The 23,817-nt window shown below is 43.7% G+C and overlaps 2 protein-coding genes across 7 annotated transcripts in view; one reads left to right on the top strand and one right to left on the bottom strand.

Moving 5' to 3' along the window:
* WDR93 (WD repeat domain 93) overlaps positions 1-14,337 on the bottom strand; it is a 50,640-nt gene extending 36,303 nt beyond the window's left edge. For 4 of the 5 annotated variants that reach the window (XM_058294685.1, XM_058294687.2, XM_071214370.1 and 1 more), the window contains exons 1-4: positions 14,128-14,337; positions 4,492-4,839; positions 3,731-3,923; positions 1,001-1,065 (exon numbers count right to left, since the gene is read on the bottom strand). In XM_058294685.1, the coding sequence (XP_058150668.1) occupies positions 1,001-1,065; positions 3,731-3,923; positions 4,492-4,794 (561 nt within the window). In that variant the 5' untranslated portion in view covers positions 4,795-4,839; positions 14,128-14,337. The remainder of the gene's footprint in view (positions 1-1,000; positions 1,066-3,730; positions 3,924-4,491; positions 4,840-14,127) is intronic. The other variant, XM_058294686.1, reaches the window with a different exon arrangement.
* An 18-nt stretch (positions 14,338-14,355) lies between these two features.
* Positions 14,356-21,075, top strand: PEX11A (peroxisomal biogenesis factor 11 alpha). 2 transcript variants are annotated; one of them, XM_004455201.4, is made up of 3 exons: positions 14,356-14,548; positions 16,151-16,266; positions 18,228-21,075. In XM_004455201.4, exons 1-3 carry the CDS (start codon positions 14,493-14,495, stop codon positions 18,797-18,799), a joined length of 744 nt encoding a protein of 247 aa, XP_004455258.1. In that variant the 5' UTR covers positions 14,356-14,492; the 3' UTR covers positions 18,800-21,075. The 2 variants fall into 2 exon arrangements, with proteins under 2 accessions (XP_004455258.1, XP_004455260.1); XM_004455203.4 differs by lacking the exon at positions 16,151-16,266 and having other exon boundaries at positions 14,357-14,548.
* The last annotated feature ends 2,742 nt before the right edge of the window (positions 21,076-23,817 follow it).

Genomic DNA, 23,817 nt, shown 5'->3' with positions numbered 1-23,817 from the left:
AAGCATCTCAGAGAAAGAGATGTTTGAGTTAGTGTTGGGAGGACAGGAAAAAGTTAACAGGCACACATGGAGGAGGTGGAGAGGGAAGGAGAGCATTCCAAGCAGAGAGAACAAGGATGTGAAATAGCCTGGAAAATTTAGAGGCTTTTAAGTAGGTATTAGATATGCTGCTGCTTGAGTAAATATATCCATGGCATTCAGCATGCTCCCTCTGATGGTGGGAGATCTTTTAATCAGATATTTAGGAGGAGGCTCTCTGACCATGGAGTTGTCCATTTCTTTCTTTCTTTTTTTTTAAAGGGTGTAATTAAAATATATTTTGTTTCACATTCCTTCTGTACCAGTAAGGATTACATTTAGCAGCAGGTGACAAAAAGCTTAAAATAACAGAGGCCTCTGGGTACTGGTTAAAGCCTCAGCTGGGTTCTATCCCAGAGTATCTGGAGGGTAGGAATCTGCACAGTAAACCAGTTCCCTGGGGCAATTTTCATGTGCAAACTCTGGAGTTGCAAAGACCTGGAATAGAATGCCGGTTCTTCCACTTGCCAAGTGTATCCACTTAGATATGTTATTTAACCTTGAAGCCCAGTTTCCTCATTTTTCTGGGTTTACTAAGAGTGTCTACACTGAGGATCACTTACTGAGCTGTGGATGAAGCCATCACCCGATAGAAGCTGTAGCAAACATCGCCACCACCATCACCATCACACTCATTGCAATGGCCTTGGACTAGCTCCATCACTGATACAAACAAATCACTGACCTACGTTGTTGGGTGTTTTTTTTTGCATTTTAATTTTATTTATTTTTGTCTTTATTCATTTTTTTAATATTACATTAAAAAATATGAGGTCCCCATATACCCCTCACCCCCCTCACCCCACTCCTCCCCCCTATTTCTTTCTAATCTAGGATAGCTCTCTTTACCTCCATATTAAAAGTTGACTTAACGTAATACCAACTTATGGCCCAGACATAGATGAAAAGAACAGGAACTCACCACTTCATTGATGGCTTTGATTAGGAAAAGACTTTCCTTATAATAATAAAACAGTCTAATGATACCTGAAACAGAAAATTAAGTGAGAATGTAAGGTGGACAAGAGAACCAAAGAAGAACTGGATTTTCATATTTGACTCTCTGAACTGACCCACAGGCTCATCCATGCTCAGACCCCTTCCGGGGCGCTTCTCTGCCCATGCTGAGCTTGGTCTCCCTGCGTTCCTCCACCATTCACCAAAATGTTCAGGTTGTTCTCCCTCCTGGGTCCTCTTGGCTACCTGTCCCTACCAGCCTCTCCTTGAAGCCTCTTGTAAGCACCAGCCACACCTGGCTGCCTCTTGATCCCTACCCACCTGTTTTGGTGCATCATCTAGTCCTGCCTTTATTGTTTTACTCCACTGTTTCCTGTGAGTAGGTTTTATTCCACTAGTGAGATCAGTTTCTCTGAGGGAAAGAATCGTATCTCATCCTTCTAAGTACCTGCCTTCTCATCCCCCCAACCAAATCTTCATGCAGTTAATTTTGTTGAATTAGTAAGCAATTCTGCCACCTTAGTTTCCATTTAAGCTAAGGGCTCCAGTATATGATCATCATCCACCATGAATTCTTACCTCTGTTTTTGGGTGCCTCCTAGGTACTCATAACCTACACCCCTAACACAGACCATGTGACAGCATCTGGCCCCCCAAAGGTGGTAGTCTAACTCAACCCAACCAACATTTGTGGGGTAGCTGCTCCATGTCCACAAACATGCCAGGGACATCAAGGCAGTCTCTGTCTTCAAGTTCGTTCTATTGAGGGTCACAGAGACATGAACCCAGGTAAAAACAATGTGTGTGATCCTATCCTTAGCCCAAGCTCCTCTCAGGTATCAATCTTTCCACTAAGATAGCTTTCAAGCTCTTCAGATCTGTGCAGGTTCAAAATGGAACTCTGCAACTTGCACACCCCTGAAACCAAATTCTCCCATGACTGCCATCAAGCAATGGCATCATCACCTATCCAGTTATCTAAGGCAGAAAGGAGGACTTGTTTTATTTTCACTGCCCACCCCCCCAGCATACCTCTCTGCCCATTCCATTAACCACTAGGTTTTTCTGTTATATTTTCCTTTCCATTATTTAAACTTTTAATTTTGAACTAATTTTAAGCCTATAGAAAAGTAGGTATAAATACTATGGGGTTCCCTTTTAGCTCTCACCCTGTGTCTCCTTATTTCAACGTCTTACATAACCTCAGTACAATCTTCCTTTTCCTTTTAACTGCCTGGGCCTTGGCTCGCACCCTGGTAATTTCTCTCCTGATGAATGTGATAGCTCTTCCTCATCTTCCCGCCTTCTGTTTTGATTTTTTCTGTCTCCTGCCAGTGTGCCCTTCCAAAATGCCAATCTGGTCACGCTACTCTCCTGCACCAAGTTCTTCCGCGTGCCTGTGCTGGCTGCACAGAACCTGCTGTTTGGGGGACACCTGCTTTTATGGATGATCTCAAGGGCAGCAGGCCTGTCCTGCTCTGCTTGCCTCAATACCACACAGTCGCCTCCTGAATTCCTGGCCAATGTTGACACTTGCCTTCTAGTCCCCACCAGGTCGGGAAGCTTCCCATGCTGAGGGACAGCAGTCTGGTCACCCAGACACAAAGACAGGTGAGAGGAAGTCCAGGACAGAAGAGGAAATCAGCTGTCCATCTCAAGTCCCTCCTTTTGGACAGCTTGACTTGTCCAGGGTTTGGGAAGCTCTCTGTCCTTGGCCATATTCAGGTCCAGCAGAAGGCATATCCACAGTCTGCACCCACACTTTGCTGCCTGAATTTTTGCTTTTTTCTAGAATTCGAGGGCAACCAGTAGGCACAGCTCCCCATTCCAGCACAGTGTCTATGGTTTTCTTTACTGTTCTTTGGGGCCTGGTTCCTCCGGACACTGAGGGAGAAAAGCAAGGCCTGGCTTATGAGGATGGCAGGACTGCTGAGTGCTGGCAGGAGGTGGACTTTGGGGCCACAATGCTTGGTTTGAATCCAGCCTGTGGCCACTTACTTTCCGTGTTATCTCAAGTAAATTATTATTATTTTTTTTTTTAAGATTTATTTTTATTTATTTAATTCCCCTCCCCTCCCCCGGTTGTCTGTTTTCTGTGTCTTTTTGCTGCGTCTTGTTTCTTTGTCCGCTTCTGTTGTCGTCAGCGGCACGGGAAGTGTGGGCGGCACCATTCCTGGGCAGGCTGCTCCCTCCTTCGCGCTGGGCGGCTCTCCTTATGGGTGCACTCCTTGCGCGTGGGGCTCCCCTACGCGGGGGACACCCCTGTGTGGCACAGCACTCCTTGCGCGCATCAGCACTGTGCATGGGCCAGCTCCACACGGGTCAAGGAGGCCCGGGGCTTGACCGGGGACCTCCCATGTGGTAGACGGACGCCCTAACCACTGGGCCAAAGTCCGTTTCCCTCAAGTAAATTATTTAACCTCTGGGCCTCAGTTGCCTCTTCTGAAAAATGGGGATAATATATCCCTCCTGGGGCTGCTGTGGGGCTGCTGTGGGGTTTAAGTTAAGAACCATGCCTGGCTCACTGTACTTGCTCTGGAGGAGTTAATGACTACTACAAGGCAGGGGGAACTCTCCGGTTCCTGACCCCACCCATACCTGGAGAAGAGATTAAGCCCAACAAAAGTCTACAGTCCCAGTGTTCTTTTTTTCTCTATAACAGGTAAATTAGGTTAAAAAAGTGAAGAACAAGTACCTGTTTCATCCACAGGAGCAATGAGTACTTCGCTCCCCAAGTCTGTGGCCCAGATGGACGTGACATCAACTTTAACTTTCTCCCAGGCACCTACTCGCTTAGCATTGTACAGGTTATAGATGGAAAATCCGTTAGCTTCTCCAATAAACACATAGTCTTGAGAAATAGCCATACATTTTGGTATGTTGTCGAGCTGGGAAGACAAAAACAAAGTAAAAAGGAATGATTTTCAGCTGGCACTGTCTTCGAGTAACAGGAGCTACTTTTTCAAAGAGGGATGAGGGCCCTTCCAGATATAATACCATCCCCAAAGACAGTGCTCTGGCCCACGCATGAAGAAATTTGTAACATCCCACTTTTAGGGGAAAGGGGCCAGAGAAAACATAAAAGCTGAGAATGAATGCACATTCACAGTGCTAGGTGTGACCACAGGCCCTGTCCTATATTCATCTAGAACGCTGTGGGAAGAGGCACCGGCAGGTTCTCAAGCATCAACAAGACTGGATTGACCCATTCAGAAAGATTTTTCAATAGTAACAGCTGACTAAAGAGTCTTCTGTCGACTCTTCACTTGAACGGAGCACCCTATACCCCCAGGCAAGTACAAGTCCAACATTAGCCTGACTATAATCTTTCAAAAACGCGCCTGACTTATTGAGTGGAGGTTTCTGATAGGGATTCCTTCCCTGGGTTAGGCGTTGTCATTTATTCACCCTCAACGGAAAATCAGGGACTCCTGGTCTCCGCCGCCTGCTCAGTACCTTGCTTTCCAAGAGAGGAGGGTAGACGACCGGCTGGACCCTGCTGCGCTCGGCTTCCCTCTCGGCGTCCCTCTTCTCAATAATTTCCCATGACCGGTCAAACAGCAGGTTCACCAGCTTGTTGATCATTCGGTATGGCTGAGGCAGGGAATCCAGCTCCTGATCTGGATCCTTGAGAACATAATCCTCTTCGTCGTCCTTAGACCAGTCCTTCTCCGATGGGGATGGCACCTCCAGGGGGCCCTTTCGTATATAAACAGGCAGCCTCATCTTCTGGATTGGACTTTCTTTGGGAGATGACATCCCAGAAGGTGGCCCTGGGAACTTGGATGAGGCTCTGAAAAGCTGCTGAAGAAATTAGGAAGCACAGACCCTTTGAGAAGAGAAGAGAGCACACCCTCTTCTCCAGCACAACAGCCTACAGGGACCATTTATTCCAGAGCCTGGCACTTTCCTTATTTATCACGGATTGTTGCCACATTGCTAAGATATGCTCTCCATATTAGTAAAGCTGTCAGCAGAGTCGGGGAGTGATTACTCACCTCTTCCTTGCCAACCCAAGATGGTGTGCGCTACAGTGGAAGGAGAGGGATTTGACATCCTTGTGCCCTTCCTCCACCCGCCCGTTAAGAGAGTAGCTGTCTTCCTGTCCCAACTACGACCTATGCCTCCTCTTGTTTCTCCACCTCTGCAAACGGCTATCCCTCCTTCCTTTCCCTCCACCCCCAACAGGGTGCCAGTTCACCCACTTCTAATTCTTGCTGTCTAATTTGTTTCCTCCTCTCCATTTCCACTGCTGCCACCCAGGAGTTCTGTGGGCACAGTGCTGGGGCCTAGGAGAGTTTTCAAGGGCCTGCAGAAAGGTTTGAGACAAAACACCACCACAAAATCAAAATATTTACAAAAAATTTGCAATTCATCAGCTCCTCTCTGTTTCTGTGTATAAAGTTCAAGTCAATGAGAAGAGGTAATCGTCTGTACTTTAGAAAACTCATAATTGTACAAATTATAAAAAGGCTTTCAAAATGTTACAGTAAACCATGGGCTATATATATAGTTAACAGGACGATCACAATATTCTTTCATGAATTATAACATATATACCACACTACTGCATGGTGTTAATAACAGGGGGTACATGGGAATTCTATTTTCTGCATGATTTTTCTGTAAACCTACAACTTCACTAATTAAAAAAATTTTTTTTGAAGTTACAGAGGAAAAAAAAAGGCATTTAATGTGGAACATGGAGTACCGTTTAAGACGCTTAACAGGTGGTGGAGTGGGATATTGCACTGAAAGAGCACCTGGGTGAAAGGGCCTGCTGCCTCATCTTTTCTCACCTGGAGCACAGCCCAAGCCTCCACCTGGGCGGCTGGTGCTGGCCTCAGGCCCATCCATCCTTTCTCCAAACTGCAGCCACGCCTTTTTGGAATGTTACCCTCTAGCAGGTGCCTTAGAGTCTTCAGCTGGGCCTCTGCTGCCCCCCTTTAGGCAGTGTCTGCCTTCACCCCAGTCTGGCTGATCCCCACCACAGTCGTTTTTCCCTGCTCTGCCTTGTCCCCCCACCCCCACCCCATCCTTCAGTCTATTCTTATTCCACAACCAGAGGGTTCCGAGTAAAAGTAAATCATTTTGCTCCCCACCTGAAACTAAAAGTGAAAAAAAGAAAAACCCACAGGTGAAGCAACATTTTCCACATCAGTGGACACTAGGTAGCCCAGGACGGTGATTCCTGAGAGACAGGAAGTGACAAAGTGAGTCTTCCGGGTGCCTGAGCTTGTTGCCTTGAGAGAGTCCCAGGCTGTGGCAAGAGAGGGCGAACCCAGCTGGAGCCTGGTGAGCTCCCTGCATCGAGGTGGCTGAGCTGAGAACCCAGGGAGACCAGGGCAGCTGGAATTTTTAGTGTAGAAGCCTGGAGAAAAGAGTGCTACACAAAGAGAGGATCTGGCCATCTGCAGGGGATCCCCTCAAGTCATCAGAAGAGCACTGTGTGCGGGAATGGGAGGAAACGCCTGACGTGGGGAAAGAACTAGCTGAAGTAACCTGTGCTCGCACAGGGCCAGGAATAACGCCTGTTCCCACCAGCCGACCTGGAAAACCTCATGGTTCAGGGGCACTGGGTAGAGCATGCAGAAGAATCTTGCCTCACTAGTGGGAAAAATTAGCTCAAGAATAAACATTGCTCTGGGGTCGCCTAACAAATCTTAGAAGTTAGAAGATCAAATGGTTTCTAAGGAACTTAACTGCCTCCCCGAACAAAGCTCAAACAGATTTATAGGAACACAAAAAATCCAGCACTCAATAGGATAAAATTCACAATGTCTGAGATCCAATAAAAAATTACTTGGCACATAAAAAGGCAAGAAAATTCAAGCCATAATAAAGAGAAAAATTAATGAATTGAAACCAACCAGAATTGACAGATATTACAATGAGCAGATAAAGAGGCATATAGGTTAAAACTTGTAGGGTGAGCATAGATATTGCATGCTAACACATTTTTTAAAAACCGGACTGGCTATCTTAATAACAGACAGTAGATTTAGAGCAATGAATATTACCTAGGATAAAGAGGTTCATTTCAAAATGATAAAGGAGTCAATTCAAGAGAACAGAACAGTCTAAACATTTATGTACTTAATGACAGATCTTAAAAATACATGAAGCAGGGAAGCAGATGTGGCTCAAGCGACTGGGCTTCCCACCTACCACATAGGAAGGTGAGCTGGCATGGCAGGCAGGCATGGTGAGCTGACCTAACAAGATGACGCAACAAAAGAGACACAAAGAGGAAAGACAATGAGAGACACAAGAAACCAGGGAGCTGGGGTGGCTCAAATGATTGAGCACCTCTCTTCCACATGGGAGGTCCCAGGTTCAGGTCCTGGTGCCTCCTAAAGAGAAGATGAGCAGACACAAAGAGCACACAGCAAACGGACATGAGAGCAGACAGTGAGCACAAACAATAAGGTGGGGGGATAAATAAATAAAATAAATCTTAAAAAAAAAACCTTGAAGCAGGGGAGCGGATGTAGCTTAGTGGTTGAATGCCTATTTCCTATGCATGAGGTCCTGGGTTCAATCCCCAGTACCACCTAAATAAAACAAATTGAAGCAAAAATTCATAGACATGAAAGGAGAAATAGACAAATGCACAATTACAGCCAGATATTTCAACATCCTCTCAGGCAAAAAAAAAATCAGTAAAGGTAAAGAAAACTTGTACAACACTCTCAACTAACTTGATCTGGATTGACACTTCGTCCCAGAACAGCAGAATACAAATTCTTTTTATGTGCACATGAAACATTAACAAATGTAGATGATACTCTGGGCTATAAACCAAAAGTCTTAATAAATTTAAAATTATTCAAGTCAAACAATGTTTGTGTCTGACCACAACAGAATTATTTTAGAAATCAATATAAAAAAGATATTTGGAAAGCCTCAAATATTAAGAAACTAAATAACATGCTTCTAAATAACCAATGGATCATTACTACTCACCAATTAGCATGGCTAAAGTAAAAAAAAAAATACTGACAATACTAACAACTGGTGAAGATGTGCAGCAACTGGATTCTCATATATTGCCTTAGGAATGCAAAATCATAACACCACTTTGGAAAATGGTTAGGCAGTTTCTTATAAAGTTAGACATATATTTGTCATATGACCTAGCAATCCCATTCCTGAGTATCTACCCTGGAGAAATGAAAACTCAAGTTCACACAAAAGTCTGTACACAAATGTTTATAGCAGTACTATTTATAACCGTCAAAAAATGGGAAACAATCCAGACATCCTTCAATGGGTAATAAACTGTGGTCACCCATACAATGGAACACTACTCAGTAATAAAAGGGAACAAACTATTGATAATTCACAACAACATGGATGAACGTAAAGTATCAGTTTGCGCCAGAAAAACCAGTCTCCAAATTTACATACAATAGGGTTCCGTTTATAAAGCATTATAAGGCCACAAACAAGAGAAGCCATAAATTCCTAGAGAAGGCAAAACCCACCCCCATAGGTGCATCTTAAAGTACACGTGCATATTTTTAGCTATCTGTAACCACTCCTGCTACATATCAGCAGCTTCAAAAGAACATGTGTACGATCTTGCGAACCCCGACGTGGCTCTGTGCCTTCCTTGTTCTTGTCCTATATAGCCTCCTGTAACCACCGGGCAGCACAGAGTACTACTCGGAATGTCCTGTGGCCGCCCAGGACCAGCTTCCCAGTCGGTCAGTTCCCTAAACTGTAATTATTTTGCTATATGGAGTGGCCTCCTTCCTTTTTTGGTTTTAAGCATTCTGTAGGTTCACGGTCAGACATATATTCCCTAAAATATAAAACTATAGTAATGGAGAACAGATCAGTTATTTCCAGGGTTAGAGGTGGGGGGAAGGTGTTATTTAAAAAGACTAGCACGGGGGTGTTTTTTGGGGGATGATGGAACTGTTCCACTCAGATTGGAAAGGAAGATATAAAGCTCTTTATTCACAGATGACATAATTGTCAGTGAAGGAAATCTGATGGAATCTATAAAATATCTGCTAGAACCAATAAATGAGGTTAGCAAAGTTACGGGATACAAATTCAGTATTGTATTTCTATAGACTGACAATGATCACAATTAAAATTTTAAAAATACCATTTACAACAGCATCAAAAATATGAAATACTTAGGGATAATTCTGACAAAAGATATGAAAGACCTATAAACTAAAAACTACTGAGAAAAATTAAAGAAGAACTAAATAAATGGAGAGATATATCTTATTCATGAATTGGAAGACTCAATATCATAAAGAAAACTCTCTGCAAATTGATCGATTAAATTCAATACAATCTCTATAAAAATCCCAGATGCGATTATTTTTTAGAAATTAACAACCTGATTTCACAACTCATATGGAAATGCAAAGAACCTAGAATAGACAAAATAACTTAGAATGAGAAGAACAAAACTGGAGGACAAATACTGCCGGATTTCAAGACTTATTATAAAGCCACAGTAATGAAAACAGTGTATCCTGGTATCAAGATAGACAAATATGGGAAGCGGACTTGGTGCAGTGGTTAGGGCGTCTGTCTACCACATGGGAGGTCTGCAGTTCAAACCCCAGGCCTCCTTGACCCGTGTGGAGCTGACCCATGCGCAGTGTCGATACGCGCAAGGAGTGCCCTGCCATGCTGGGGTGTCCCCCGCATAGGGGAGCTCCACGCGCAAGGAGTGCGCCCTGTAAGGAGAGTTGCCCAGCACGAAAGAAAGTGCAGCCTGCCCAGGAATGGCGCCGCACACACGGAGAGCTGACACAACAAGATGACGCAACAAAAAGAAACACAGATTCCCAATGCTGCTGATAAGGGTAGAAGTGGTCACAGAAGGAACACACAGCGAATACACAGAGAACAGACAACTGGGGCAGGGGGGAAGGGGAGAGAAATAAATAAGTCTTTGGAAAAAAAAAGATAAATATATCAGTGAAAACTTCTGTTCCTCAAAAGACACTCTAGGGAAGTAGATGTGGCTCAAGTGATAAAGGCCTTCCCCTACCATATGGGAGGACCCAGGTTCAATCCCTGGGACCTCCTGGTGAAAAAGAAGAGAAAGCATGCCTGTGCAGTGAGCCAGTGCCCACACAGGGAGCTGAGCGCCCACGTGGTGAGCCGAGTACCCACGTGAGCACCTGTGTGGTAAGCCAGTGCCTGCATGGTGATCCAGTGCCCATGCAACTGAGTTAAGAGAGAGATGAAGGGTGAGTCAAAGCAAAGTGTAGCAGACACCAGGAACTAAAGTGGCGCAATTGACAGGGGACCTCTCTCCACATCAGAGGTTCTCAGGATCAAATCCCTCTGAATCCTAGAGGAGAAAGACGAGGAAAACACAAAAAAAGAGAGAAATAGATACAGAAGATCACACAGCACATGGACACAGACAGCAAAAAACAGCAGGATGGGGGAGGGGGAGGAGGAAAATAAATAAATCTTTAAAAAAAAGAAAAGATACTCTAAGGGAAGCAGATGTGGCTCAAGTGATTGGGCTTCCATCTACCATATGGGATGACCCAGGTTCTATCCCTGGGGCCTCCTGGCAAAGGTGTGCTCATGTGGCAAGCCACACAGGAAGATGATGACACAACAAAAGAGAGGCGAAGGGAAGAGTCAAGGCAAGATGCAACAGAAACCAGGAACTGAGGTGGCTCGAGTGATAGGGAACCTCTCTCCACATTGGAGGTCCCCAGGATTGAATCCCAGTGAATCCTAGAGGAGAAAACGAGAAGACAAAAAGAGAAAGAGACACAGAAGATCACACAGCAAATGGACACAGACAGCAAAACAACAACAGGGCAGGGGGAGGGGAAAAAAAAAAGACACTCTAAGAAAATTAAGTGATAGTCCACAGACTTGGAGAAAATATTTCTAAACCCTATCTCTCATAAAGTACTTATATCCAGAATATTTTTTAAATCCTCAAAACGTAATCATAAGACAAGAAATAATGTAAACTGTGGATGGTAGTTAATAGTATAATTATAATAATTATAAAATAATTTGTAAAATTTGATATACAAAAATAATAATATTGTTTCACCAATTGTAACAAAAGTACTACACTAATGCAAAGTGTTAACAACAGGGAAATCTGGGTGTGAAGAGGGATATATGTACCTTCTGACTGACTTTTCCATAAACCTGTAACTTCTCTAATAAAAAAAAATAACCCAATTAAAAATCGGCAAGAGGAGCCGGTATAGCTTAGTGGTTGAGCGCCTGCTCTGAAGGTACAAGGTTCTGGGTTCAATCCCCAGTACCTCCCCCCTCAAAAAAACAAGGAAAAACAAACAAAATTTTAAAACCTGCAAAAAAAAACAGGCAAGAGATTTGTATAAACACTTCAAAGAAGATATACAGATGGCAAATAAGCACATGAAAAGATGCTCAATGGGAAGCAATGTGGCTCAAGTGATTGGGCTCCCATCTACCATATGAGAGGTCCAGGATTCGATTTCTGGGGCCTGAAGGCAAGCTGGCCCATGTGGCGAGCTGGCCTGAGTAGAGAACTGGTGCAGCAAGATGACCAAACAAAAAGAGACACTGAGGAGAAACAATAAGAGACGCAGCAGACCACTGAGGTGAGGTGGCGCAAGAGATTGAGCACCTCCCACTCCGGAAAGTCTTTAGGATCTTTTCCCAGGGCCGCCTAAAGAAAAGACAAGCAGACACAGAAGAACGCACATAAAATCTTAAAAAAAAAAGGCTCTTAATATCACATAGTGAAACACAAATTAAAATCACAACGACATACCATGACACGTTATAGAAGGTCTAAACTCAAAAAGATAGACTGTACTGAGTGTTGTTAAGGATGTGAAAGTAACCACCAGTTTGGAAAACAGTTTGGGAGTTTCTTAAAAAGTTAAGCATAGGGAAGCAGATGTGGCTCAACCAAATGGGCTCCCGTCTATCATATGGGAGGCCCTGGGTTCACCTCCCAGGACCTCCCCGTGAAGGCAAGCCAGCCTGCGCCGGCGGAGAGCTGAGAGCCCGCACCTGCGGAGAGCTGCTGACAGCCTATGCCCACGGAGAGCTGGTGCAGCAAGATGACGCAACAAAGGGAGACAAGAAGACACAGAAGAACGCGCAGTGAATGGACACAGCAGACAGCAAGCAAGTTGTAGGGGGTGCAGGGACATAAATAAATACAATAAATCTTAAAAAATAAAAGTCTATAAAAAAAAGTTAAGCATATACTTACCATATGATTCTGCAATTCCATTCCTATATAACTTACCCAAGAAAATTAAAATTTGTTTTCACATGAAAATCTGTACTTGAATAGTTAAAGCATCTTTATTTTTAATTGCTTTAAGCAGGAAATGACACAAATGTATTTCAGTGGATGGATAACGAACTATGGTACAGCTATGCAAAGGAATACTACTGAGCAATAGAACAGTACAATAGTAGATATGCCCAAAATGGATGAAACTCAAATGCATTAGGCTCAGTGGAAGAAATCAGATACAAAAGGCTGTATACAGCATGATTTAATTCATATGTCCTGAAAAAGGCAGAATTATAGGTACAGAAAGTAAATTACATAAATCTGAGTTTAGAAGCACTTTAGCTCATCCCAATCATCTAACATAGCACCGTGGTGTACTCACCAATTCATCTGTCTCCCTCATTAACCTATAACCTTCGGCCTAGGGCTCAGCACAGTGGTTGGTGCATGACCACTCAACAGATGTTTATTTAGTGCAGTATTTCATTGCCTTGCCCTGGGCCACACACTTAGTACTGCTGGTCCTCTTCCAGGCCCTTCTCTCCTCAAAGGATGTGTAATCTGTGGGGCCAAGGGGATGCCACACCTTGACTCCTCTTTGTAGCATATGTACCATGTTCAGGTTACCTGAACCTCTGGAGTTTCCTACGCAAATGACACCAGGACCGGCATGAACCCTTTTCCTGGCTCTATCCTGAGGGCAGGACCAGCTGCCAGTGTGAGCAGCCCTAGACCTGAGAGGTGGACAAGGCACGGCCGTTTGCAGAGGTCTAAGCAGAACTTGGACGGTCTGGAGGATTCACACGTTGTATGCAAGGTCGTTGGGTAGGTCTGAGCCACAAATGGGAGGAGAAGGAGGTGGGAAAGAACTGGAGGCCTGCTCTCCCCACCATGCCACATTCCAGTGAGGCAGTACAAGGACTCCAAGAATTCTGAAGCAAAGCTGGCCCTCTAGATCATTAGGAAGATATATTTATCAAGATAGGAGAACAGAACATATTTTACTTAATTTAGCTTCATTTATAACTTTTTAAATGTTATACATATGGTATGTGGGTCTCCAAATGTTCTCTAACCCTAGCCTGTAATCGTTAGGGGTAGGCCTGAAAAGGGAATAAAGATGACAAAACTAGGTGTCCTTAATTCGTGGTCAAAGGGGATACATTTTATAATGTAACGGTGGGACTCCATGTCTTCAAGACCCACAGAACGAATGTTCAATATGCAATTTCATTGCAATATATTTTAAGCTATTTTTTCTATTAGAGAAGTTGTAGGTTTACAGAAAAATCGAACAGAAAATAAAGAGTTCCCATATACTGTCTCCTGCAGTTTTTCCTTTTATTAACTTTGCATTAGTGTACCTTTGTTACAATAGATGAAACAATATTAATATAATTATACTATTATAGTCCATATATTATATTAGGAGTCACTGAGTTGTACGGTCCTATTTTTAAAAAATGTTAATTCTAGTAACATATACAATATAAAATTTCCCCTTTTAGGCACATTCAAATACATAATTCAGCGTTAATGTAACCTATTTTTTATCCCCACTTTGCTCATGTTGACCTTTTACGATTTCCTCAGGTAATAAATTTCTTTCAGTGTTCAACAACCCTAACAGAAAATTCTCTCCCTTTACCCAACTCTAAGGATAGGGATAAACCTCAAGAATTGGCTTATCTAGTCTTCACCAGACTTCGAGCTGATGTTAACGCAGAGTCACTTGAGAAGGGAGATGATTAGGCCCCTCAGCCCTCAAGCAAAGGCTCAGGGAGCTCCTGGGATGGGAAGACCGCTTCGGGATCCCACTTGGGGTTGTTGGATACCTCGAATCTGCGGGAGGGCGAGGGGCGCCCCAGAAACGCCTGTTAGCGAGACGTGCCTCCGCGAAGGGTAGGCGGCCCCAGAGGAAAAGAAGAGTCCCGGCCCCCGTGGCACGCAGCTACTACCGCTGAGATTTTGTTTCACAGGGCCCAGCGGCATGGCGTCGCCCTAGTAACCGCCACTTCCGGCCTGGACCGGAAGCCCGCGAAATCGCTCTCCCGCAGGCGCGTCCACCCCCGCGGGGGCAGCGGGACTCAGCCCCGCCCACCCGGCGGGCCCCGACCGCTCCGCGGGGACGGTGGTGGTTTCCCGGCGCTGTGGTCCCACGACCGAACCCGGTGCAACGCGGGGACGTGGCCTGGGCGCCATGGATGCCTTCGTGCGTTTCACCAACCAGACCCAGGGCCGGGACCGACTCTTCAGGTGAGTCAGGTGCCAGAGGCCCCCGCCCCTTTCCCGTGCCCACCCGGAACCAGGCGCTCCGAGACGGAGGTGAAAAGCCTGTGGACGGAGCTGAAAGGACGCCGCCAGCTCCCAGGGAGGGAATTTGGTTCGCGAGCCCTTCCTCGCCGTAAATTCATCGGGGCTGGGCCGTTCGCACCCGCGTCCGGTGCTGAGCCCCTGTGCCTGGCCCTCCTGTCGCCTCCGGGGGCGCCCACTGTGCCGTCGTCAGTCGGTCCTTGCCCTCCCACCGTTTTCTGGGTAGAAAACGGTTCCTGCTCAGCATTCTCCTGGGATATACTTAAACAAACGAAAACCAAAGCACTTTCGGCTGACATTTGTGCCTAGAGAAGCAAACCACTTGGTTTTGGCCTCAAATTGAAATGTGGAGAGATGGAAATTTTACCTTCTTTATTTTCCACGATTGCCCTGTCTCCCTCATCGAGATGCTGTGAAAAACAGTGAATCTGTGAAATAGTTTTGTGAAATGTAAAACATAATACATTATAGAGGGAGCGGATGTAGCTCAGTGGTTGAACGCCAGCTTGCCATGTACGAGGTCGTAATGTCTCAATGAACAGACCAGCATTCATAAAATAAAGCCTTGTTTTCCGACCCACTGCTATTATTAGACCAAATCTGAGAAAGGAAGATTCAGCGACATGACCAGATTGAGTTCCCTTGCCAGTAGCACACTTAAAAGAGAGAGAAGAGGGGGGAATTAAATAAATAAATCTTAAAAAATAAAATAAAAGAGAGAGAAGAAATTGTTTAGGATCCTTGTCTTCCCTTTTTTCTTCTAATAACAAGTTCACCATTTTAGAAAATGTGCCACCTCTTTATTGAGAATAATAATTTATAGCATAAAGGAGTTCAAATGTAGTTTCAGGAAAGTAGGAAAGAGGCATTTACTTTGTTAAGTGAATTTCCAAATGCATTTGGATTTTTGACTGTGATATAAAGTTTCCAGTTTATTTCTGCCAGTAAAGAATTGTGGTTTGTATGCATGATAATAATTACTCTATTAATATGCAGTATTTATGAAACGGGAGTACATTGTATTTTATATGAAATGCTATTTCATTTTGAAAGACAACTATAAGAACATATCTGTACTTATGTACTGGTATGTTTTTGGTTCTTTAATTTATAGAAATTAACTGTGGACTTTTCATTTGGTTCTGGTTTCAGTTTGTGTCCTCTCACATAGGTAGCAGATTAACTGCATGATAGAAAAGTTCATTTTAGAAGTCTGAAAATCATTAAAGAGTATGGATCCTTACTTAACATGAGGGAATATTTTCTGTAGTTTCCTATTTCACTACATCCATTTCTCTGTGCCAGCAAAAGGCCTTTTTGGGGGAAGGAGAGAAGGCTGTTCATTGCAGTATTGCAGTTTTCTTTCATTACTGTCGTGTTACATTTCCATCATGTGTTCTGTCCTTTGGCTCTTATAAGAGCTACTACCTAAGAAACTGTCTTGGAAGCTTTGCAGTCCTAAGACATTTTTCTTTTTCCCTTACTCATGAATCAAGTTTGGTTTGATTTCTAAATTATTCTTCTCATGTTTTTTTTCCATTACAGAGCCACTCAATACACATGCATGTTGCTTAGATATTTGTTAGAGCCTAAAGCTGGCAAAGAGAAGGTGATAATGAAGCTCAAGAATCTGGAGTCCAGTGTGAGCACTGGCCGTAAATGTAAGTACCCTGTCTCTTGAGGGACAGTGGCTCTTGGTTTAGAATCTTCAGCCTCAGACCCCGTAAATCTCAAAACACTTTCTAGGTCATCAGTTTCAGGTGAATCAGGTTTTTTGATGAAGTCAACCGGTTAAGCTGCCCTCATGGAACAACAGGCCAAAAGAGGTTGATGGTTTTGCTGCACACCATTCACAGCCACCCTTTTGTGTTCACATTTGGTACTTAATCATAACGGTACGTTAGTTCACTTTTAGTTCTTACAATCACAAAATGTTTCGGCAAGCCCAGCCATGAGCATCTGGCTCCCAGGAGTTCTTTGTGCTCTGTAGAAGAACAGCATAGCTATTTCCTGGGCCATCTGTCTTTTCCCTTCTTCTCTTGAGGAACTACTAGAAGAACTGGATATGTACATTGTCTTAGACTTTGTGTTGTGGTTTCATATTAAAGACAAAAAGTAAAGTATTTTGCACTCATTTAATTCACCTTCATGATAGATCATGCTGGGAAATCCCATACTTTTAATAGCAGTTGCTTGCCTGACTCCTGGTTGTTTGGTGAGAATCTGATGTTGCTACAGTAGGCAAGCAGAGGTATTAGGCTGGAATGCAGATCAAATATTGCTCAATCAGTGATTTTCGAGTACCTACTTACAGGTTTAGTCCTGAGCTTTATGGGAGAAATAGGATGACATGGTATAAATAATGATATGAAATTTAGTGCCATATCATGTTGGCTGGAGTAAATTTAGTTGACTGGAGTAAAGGAGAAGAAAGATGTTTTGGAGGAGGTAGAACTTGAGGTAAGGCTAGAGAGAGAAGGAAGAAGAGAGTTCTTGCAGGTTGGTTTCTTCTAGCAAAGGCTCAGAGGTATAATGAGCAAACCATTATGTTGGAGGGTCAACAAGGAAACTAGCTTGACAGAGAAGATTTAAGTTGTCAAGTAGACGGATGGGAAAGGTGAGTGAGCGTGTCTGGATGGCTTTGAAGACCTAGATTAGAAATTCTGTTTTAGATTCTTTAGAATGTTGGTGCTCAAAGATCCTTTAGAGGTCACTAGTCTCTGAAGACCTGAAGTGGATTATCCAGGGCCACTCAGCCAGTTAGTAGAAAAGCCAGACCTGGAACCCAAGATTATCGATAACATATACTGTTTTGTGTTATTTTTGATAAAAGAATATGAAACATTCCTCTGAGATTATAAATGTCCTGAGGGCAGCTATTTCGGAGGCCTTACTGAGTCTGATGTAAAGTACTTCTTTTGTGTGTATCCTCCATAATTTGAGGTATAGTATAACTCATTCATAGTAGATGCTCAATAAATATTTGTTGATTGATGCATCCCTGATTGATTTACTGAATTACATGCTGACAAAAGGGCATGTCATTGTAGTGGTTGATTTAATTCAACTGTTAGTCGCATAGGACAATACTGTTAAGTGACTTATCATTAAATCCTACCATCTCTACTCTTGTCTTCTCAGTGGTAAGGAGCCAAAGGGTGTTTGAACCAGAAAAATGGCTAAATGAAAATGGTGTTTTTTTTAAAAAAAAGTCTTTTGTCTGAAAAGTAAACAAAATATGAGGCATCAAAACTTTCTGAAAGAATGTTACATCTGGAGTTCATGTTATCATAGCACCTTCCTTCTAAAGAACTGTAGCTGGTAATATTCAAATGTAACAAATCAAATATATGATTGACTTTACCTCGAGTATGCTGTGAGTTAATGTTAAGGTATTCACTGGAGTGGAAGAGAAATTTAAAGAGTCACTGTCTTTTGTGCCTTCCAGGATCATTTTAGGCATCCTTAACCTAAGTTCTTCTCCCTTCCTGTGCAATGTCTGAGCCTCAAATGGCAGTTGTTAAAAAGCCAGCGCTGGCTCCTCACCTGGATACAGGGATTCTTCTGTCTTCCCATTACATACTAATAAAATAACTGTTAACCAATGTGGTTCTTCTTGCAGGGTTCAGACTAGGCAATGTGGTCCATGCTGTCCAGGCGACTCAGCATAGTTTTCAGGCCACCGACCTAGTATCCTGCTTATGCCTAACACTAGCCAACCTGAACCGTGCGATTTATTTCATCTGTGACACCGTCCTCTGGGTGAGGAGCGTAGGGCTCTCCTCTGGCATCAGGAAAGAGAAATGGCGAATGTGGGCTGCCCGCCACTACTACTATTCTCTCCTGCTGACCCTGGCCAGGGATCTGTATGAAATCTCCCTGCAAATGGAAAAGGTTGCACATGACAGGGCAAAAAGGGAGAAATCACTCTCCCAGAATCCTTTTGGGTACAACGTGGCTGATGAAGAAACAGACTGGCTTCAGTCCCTTCTCCTTCTCTTATTCCGATCTCTGAAGACGCACCCTCCCTTGCTCCTCGACACGGTGAAGAACCTCTGTGATATCCTGAACCCTTTGGATCAGCTGGGGATCTGTAAGTCCAATCCTGGCATCATCGGACTGGGAGGTCTCGTGTCCTCTATCGCGGGCATCATCACTGTGGCATATCCTCAGATGAAGCTCAGGACCCGCTAAGGTGCTTTTAGGCTGAGGACTACCACCTGCTTTAAAAGATTACCTCTTAGTGAAATAGACATTTGCATTAATCACAGACCTGTCATACTGTGCTTACGGACTTGTTCACATGAGCATTTAATGACATGTGACATGAGCAGAAGTGGGGCCAAGAAGGGAGGAGAAAGAGTGTGAAGATTTCTGTGTATTTTGGGGGGAAACTGGAGGAATTTCTGACTTTCTGAATAGTTTCCCTTCCTTTAATATTTACTGAGCATCTCTTATGCATATAGTAGAAGCTTAGTGTTTGTCAAATGAATAAAAATTGACAGAGACCCAATCAGACTAATAACTAGAGGCTTAAAACAGCACGCTCAGATCTATTAGAGACTCCCTTTTTTCTCTGATCAGTTATTCCCCTCCTCCTGCACAGAAGTCAGTGGCAGGATGGAGGAGAGCTGGGCTTGCAGCCTCTTAACTTGCACACCTGTCCTTGCTCTGTCCAGACGCAGAATCAGAAAAGTACCAGGCACCATCATGTTATAGAGAATGACTGTAAGGAGGGACCTTTATAGCAACTAGGCAAAATCAGAAGCAGACAGAAGGGATTTGAAGTAAACAGAATGTGGATGGCCTAACAAGAAAAGGATAACTGAGGCTGAGAAAGTTGAAATGATTTACATTCAAGACCAGGGCCTCATTCCTCTGATTCTCAATCCAGTGTTCCTTCCATGACGTATCAGAGCCCTCCTGTTTGAGTCGAAGTGTAAGACTCCAGAATCCTGTGCTTTTTGCTTCTTACCTTCCATTGGTCAGTAATTTGCAATCTGGTCTATGAAAATTAAAGCCATATAGATTTACTAGCTAGATTATTTTGTTTAAAATTCTATAATGCTAGATTAATTTGCATCAAAATTTACACAGTTAAAAATTTCAGGGTCCTCGGAAAGCCTTAGCCCCTCGGGACACGGTCCCTGGCCCGGGCTGCCTGGGGGAGGGCACAGCACTGGGCAGGGAGGAGGTGCTGGTGCTCGCTGAGGCCACTGAGCCTGGAGGGGCAGGGTGGGCGGCCGGGGTGGCTGGATGAGCGCCTTGGCCGCGGCGTCGCAGTGGCCGTCCCATTAAACCTCCACTCTGTGCACACACACACACAAATTTCATGAATGCTCTGTGAGTATAGGAGAGCCACAATTTTCTGTGATAAGACTTTCATATTTATAGGATGGTTGGCAGAGGTAGAAAAGAGCAGTAAGGGATCCATGAAGAGGACAATGGAATATTGAGTTAATGCCATTTACTCATGTTCCTACTTCCTGACTTGGGTGCTAGGTTCTTATTTGTGATTTCAGATCCTTTCCATGAAGAGAAGTGGGGTGGAGAAATAGGATGCCTCCACGTAGGAGGCTAACATCAGGCCTACCAGGGACACCATCTCACTCACCTGAATGGAAATGAGACAAGAAATGTGCACTAAATAAATTAAATTTCCCATAAATGTGATTGAGATTCTTAAAAGCTAGACTCAGATGCTTGGTTCTCTATTTTTTAAATTATCCACCAAGACAAGGGATTTGCGAAAGAACATTTTGGGAATTTTAAGAGAAATGAAAGATGCTAGATCAGGGCAAATAAAAAGTTAAAATAACTATTTTTTTACCTAGTCTAGATTCTCTACTGTAATACAGATTAATTTTGTCTAATAAATTTTTAAACAATTGATTCCATGTATCTGTGAATGTGTTCCGAAGAGTTCAAAGAAAGCAATTCACATTAGGGAAATGCAAACCAAAACCACAATGAAAAGATGTACTATGTTGATGATGGGGGGTGGGTATGGAAAGAGTGTGCCAAATGTACACCATAGACCATGGTTGGTGGTAATAGTCTGATGATATTATCTCATAATCTGTAAAAATATTCCACCACGATATGGTGTGTTGGTGAAGGGGTGTTGTGTGGGAATTCTTCACGTGTGCATGATTGTTTTCTAGGTTCACAACTTCTATAATAAAAATATATTTTTAAAAAAAGTAACAGGGTGGGTTGGGGGAAAAATACACCAAATAGAAGATATGGACTATAGTTAGAAGTAATGTTTTGACACTGTTCTTTCATAATTTGTAACAAATGTTTCACAGCAATGCAAGGTGGTGGTGGGGTGATGTATGGGAACCCTGTATGAGGTTATGCTTGTTTTGTAAGTTCACAGTTTTTACTATATACTTATCATTTGTGTATGTTTATATATGAATGATACACTTCAATAAAATTAAAAAACAGAGAAACCCCCACCACAATGAGATGCCCCCTGTTGTGGTTCAGAGCTGTATGCTCCCCAGAGAAACATGTTCTTAAACTTAACCCACTCCTGTGAGTGTGAACCCAATGTAAGTAGAGCCTTTTCATGAGGTTGCTTCAGTGAAGGTGTGGCCCACCTCAATCAGAATGAGTCTTAAGCCTGTTACTGGAGTCCCTTATAGGTGGAATGAAATTCAGACAGAGAGAGAAAGCCACAGGAAGCAAAAAACTGAAGGCCAATGGACCCTGTAAGAGAAGGGAGGGATGTGCACTGCCCTGTGACAGAGGAGCAAGAGATTAAGGCTCACCAGCAGCCAGCCTCAGAAAGCCAGTCTTTAGGAAGGAAGCATCATCTTGATTATGCCTTCATTTGGACTTTTTCCCAGCCTCAAAACTGTGGTCTAATAAATTCCCATTTAAGCTGACCTATTGCATGGTATTTGCTTGAACAGCCAAAGGAGACTAAAACACCACACCCACTAGAATAGCTTTTATTAAATAAGTAAGTGCTGGTGAGGATGTGCAGAAACCTTCATATATTTGTTAGTGGGAATGTAAAACGGCAGCTGCTGTTGAAACAGTTCCTCAAAAAGCTAAACATAGAAATACCATTTGACTTGGTAATCTCACTTCTAGGTACATATCCAAAAGAATTAAAGCTGGGACCCAAACATATTTGTACACCAATGTTCATATTCACAAAAGCCAAAAGGTGGAAGCAACCCAAGTGACCAAAAAAAGAATGAAATTCTTACACATTCCACCACATTGATGAAACTTGAAGACATCATGTTGACTGAAATAAGTCAGACACAAATGGGCAGATATTAAATGAAATAGCTAGAATATGCAAACTCATAAAGACAGGAAGTAGAGCACAGGTAACCAGAGGTGGGGGGCAGGGGGAATTAATCCGTAATGGATGTAGGAGTCTGTTTAGGATAATGGGAAAGTTCTGGTAGTGGATGGTAGTTAGGGTAGGGCAACCTTGTTGCTGTGATTAATCCCACGGAATGGTATGCATGGGAGTGGTTGGGATGGGAAAGAGCAACTAAAGAGACAATGACAGGGAAGTGGACTTGGCCCAATGGATAGGGCGTCCACCTACCACATGGGAGGTACGCAGTTCAAACCCCGGGCCTCCTTGACCTGTGTGGAGCTGGCCCATGTGCAGTGCTGATGCGCACAAGGAGTGCCGTGCCATGCAGGGGTGTCCCCTGTGTAGGGGAGCCCCACATGTAAGGAGTGTGCCCTGTAAGGAGAGCCACCCAGTGCAAAAGAAAGTGCAGCCTGCCCAAGAATGGCACCCACACACGGAGAGCTGACACAGCAAGATGACACAACAAAACGAAACACAGATTCTCAGGGCCGCTGATAAGGATAGAAGTGGTCACAGAAGGAACACACAGTGAATGGACACAGAGAGCAGACAAGTGGGGGGGGGGCGAGGGGGAAGAAATAAATAAAAGAGACAATGACAGTTAAATGCAATGCATGATCCTGGATAAGATCTAATGAGGACAAAAGGCTCAAAAAAATATTATTGGGACATATGAAAAAATTGGAATGTAGACTAAGCTTTATATCAGTGTTCAATTTCTTGAGCTTAACTGCACTTAAAGTGATTACATAAGTGGATATTCTTGGTAGTAAATGTACACAGAAGTATTGTTCAGGAGTAAATGTATACAACTTACTCTCAAATATTCAGAAGATAGAATAATATGGCAAAATGTTAAAATTGGTGGGATGGGGAAGGAAAAAACTCCACCTCTCAAGCTGCTGCTGGAAAACTGACTCTTCCCTTTCCCCTTGGGACTCCCCTAGACCCTTTCACCACTTCTCACCTCTCACCCACATTCTGGGCAGCCAGCTGAAGCGGCCAGAGGATTGGCCTGGCTCCGGCTTCCGGGCACGGAGCCCTCTTCTCCTGGCCCAGAGCCACTACTCCAAAGGCTGAAAACTGCCCTCTGACCCAGGCTGATCTCTGGACACAGCCTCACAGATAACTGGTTCTAATTGTTGAACTGAGGGCAGAGGCCACTCTTTAGATGTGTTTTCCCTCCCTTTCCAGGCTGTTTTATATTTTTCAAGCCCAAGTTGGATAACTAAGTATAGCACATTTATTCCTCCTTTTGGAGGCTCTCTGCTTGCTGTCTCTTCCCTTCCCTGACTTCCTGTTCCCTCTTTTACCCTATCACAGAATCAAGTCTGTATCATAAAGCACTGTTTCCCCCACCCCTTGCCTCTTCCCCTGTTGCCCACAGCATACAACTTAGCAGACAGACAACAATAGATACAGCTCTACCAACAACAAGGAAAATAAGGCTTGTCCTCCTCTTTTCCATTTTAATTAATGAGAGACCCTTGTTAGTCTGAAAATTATGACTTACACCACAGTCCCCCATTATCTCTGAAGCCAGAAAGTAGATTTTTGGGCCCCTGCCTGATTCTTTACTGAGGAAGGGATGGGCAGCGATAGTGCTTGGTTTTCTGGGTGCTGTTGATCAGAAAACAGAATCTTGGTCAACACTTCTTCAGACTTAAGAGAACACAATCCAGTTGACTGTCCCACTGCACATTCAGGTGGCACCTTAGGCCAAGTAAAGTTCAGTCAACTTTCTTGAATGCTAGGAATTTATAGAGACTGAAACTGCTGCCTTAGAGGCTGGCTTGCTGAGGACTGAACCCCCAGCTCTGGTTCTCTTTTTCACTGAGAGCAATTTTATGTCCATGCTAGG

The sequence above is a fragment of the Dasypus novemcinctus genome, chromosome 3 (genome assembly GCF_030445035.2).
Source record: "Dasypus novemcinctus isolate mDasNov1 chromosome 3, mDasNov1.1.hap2, whole genome shotgun sequence".
NCBI lineage: Eukaryota > Metazoa > Chordata > Mammalia > Cingulata > Dasypodidae > Dasypus > Dasypus novemcinctus.
Note: the sequence above shows the minus strand (reverse complement) of the source record. Positions and strands in the feature narration are given on the sequence as shown.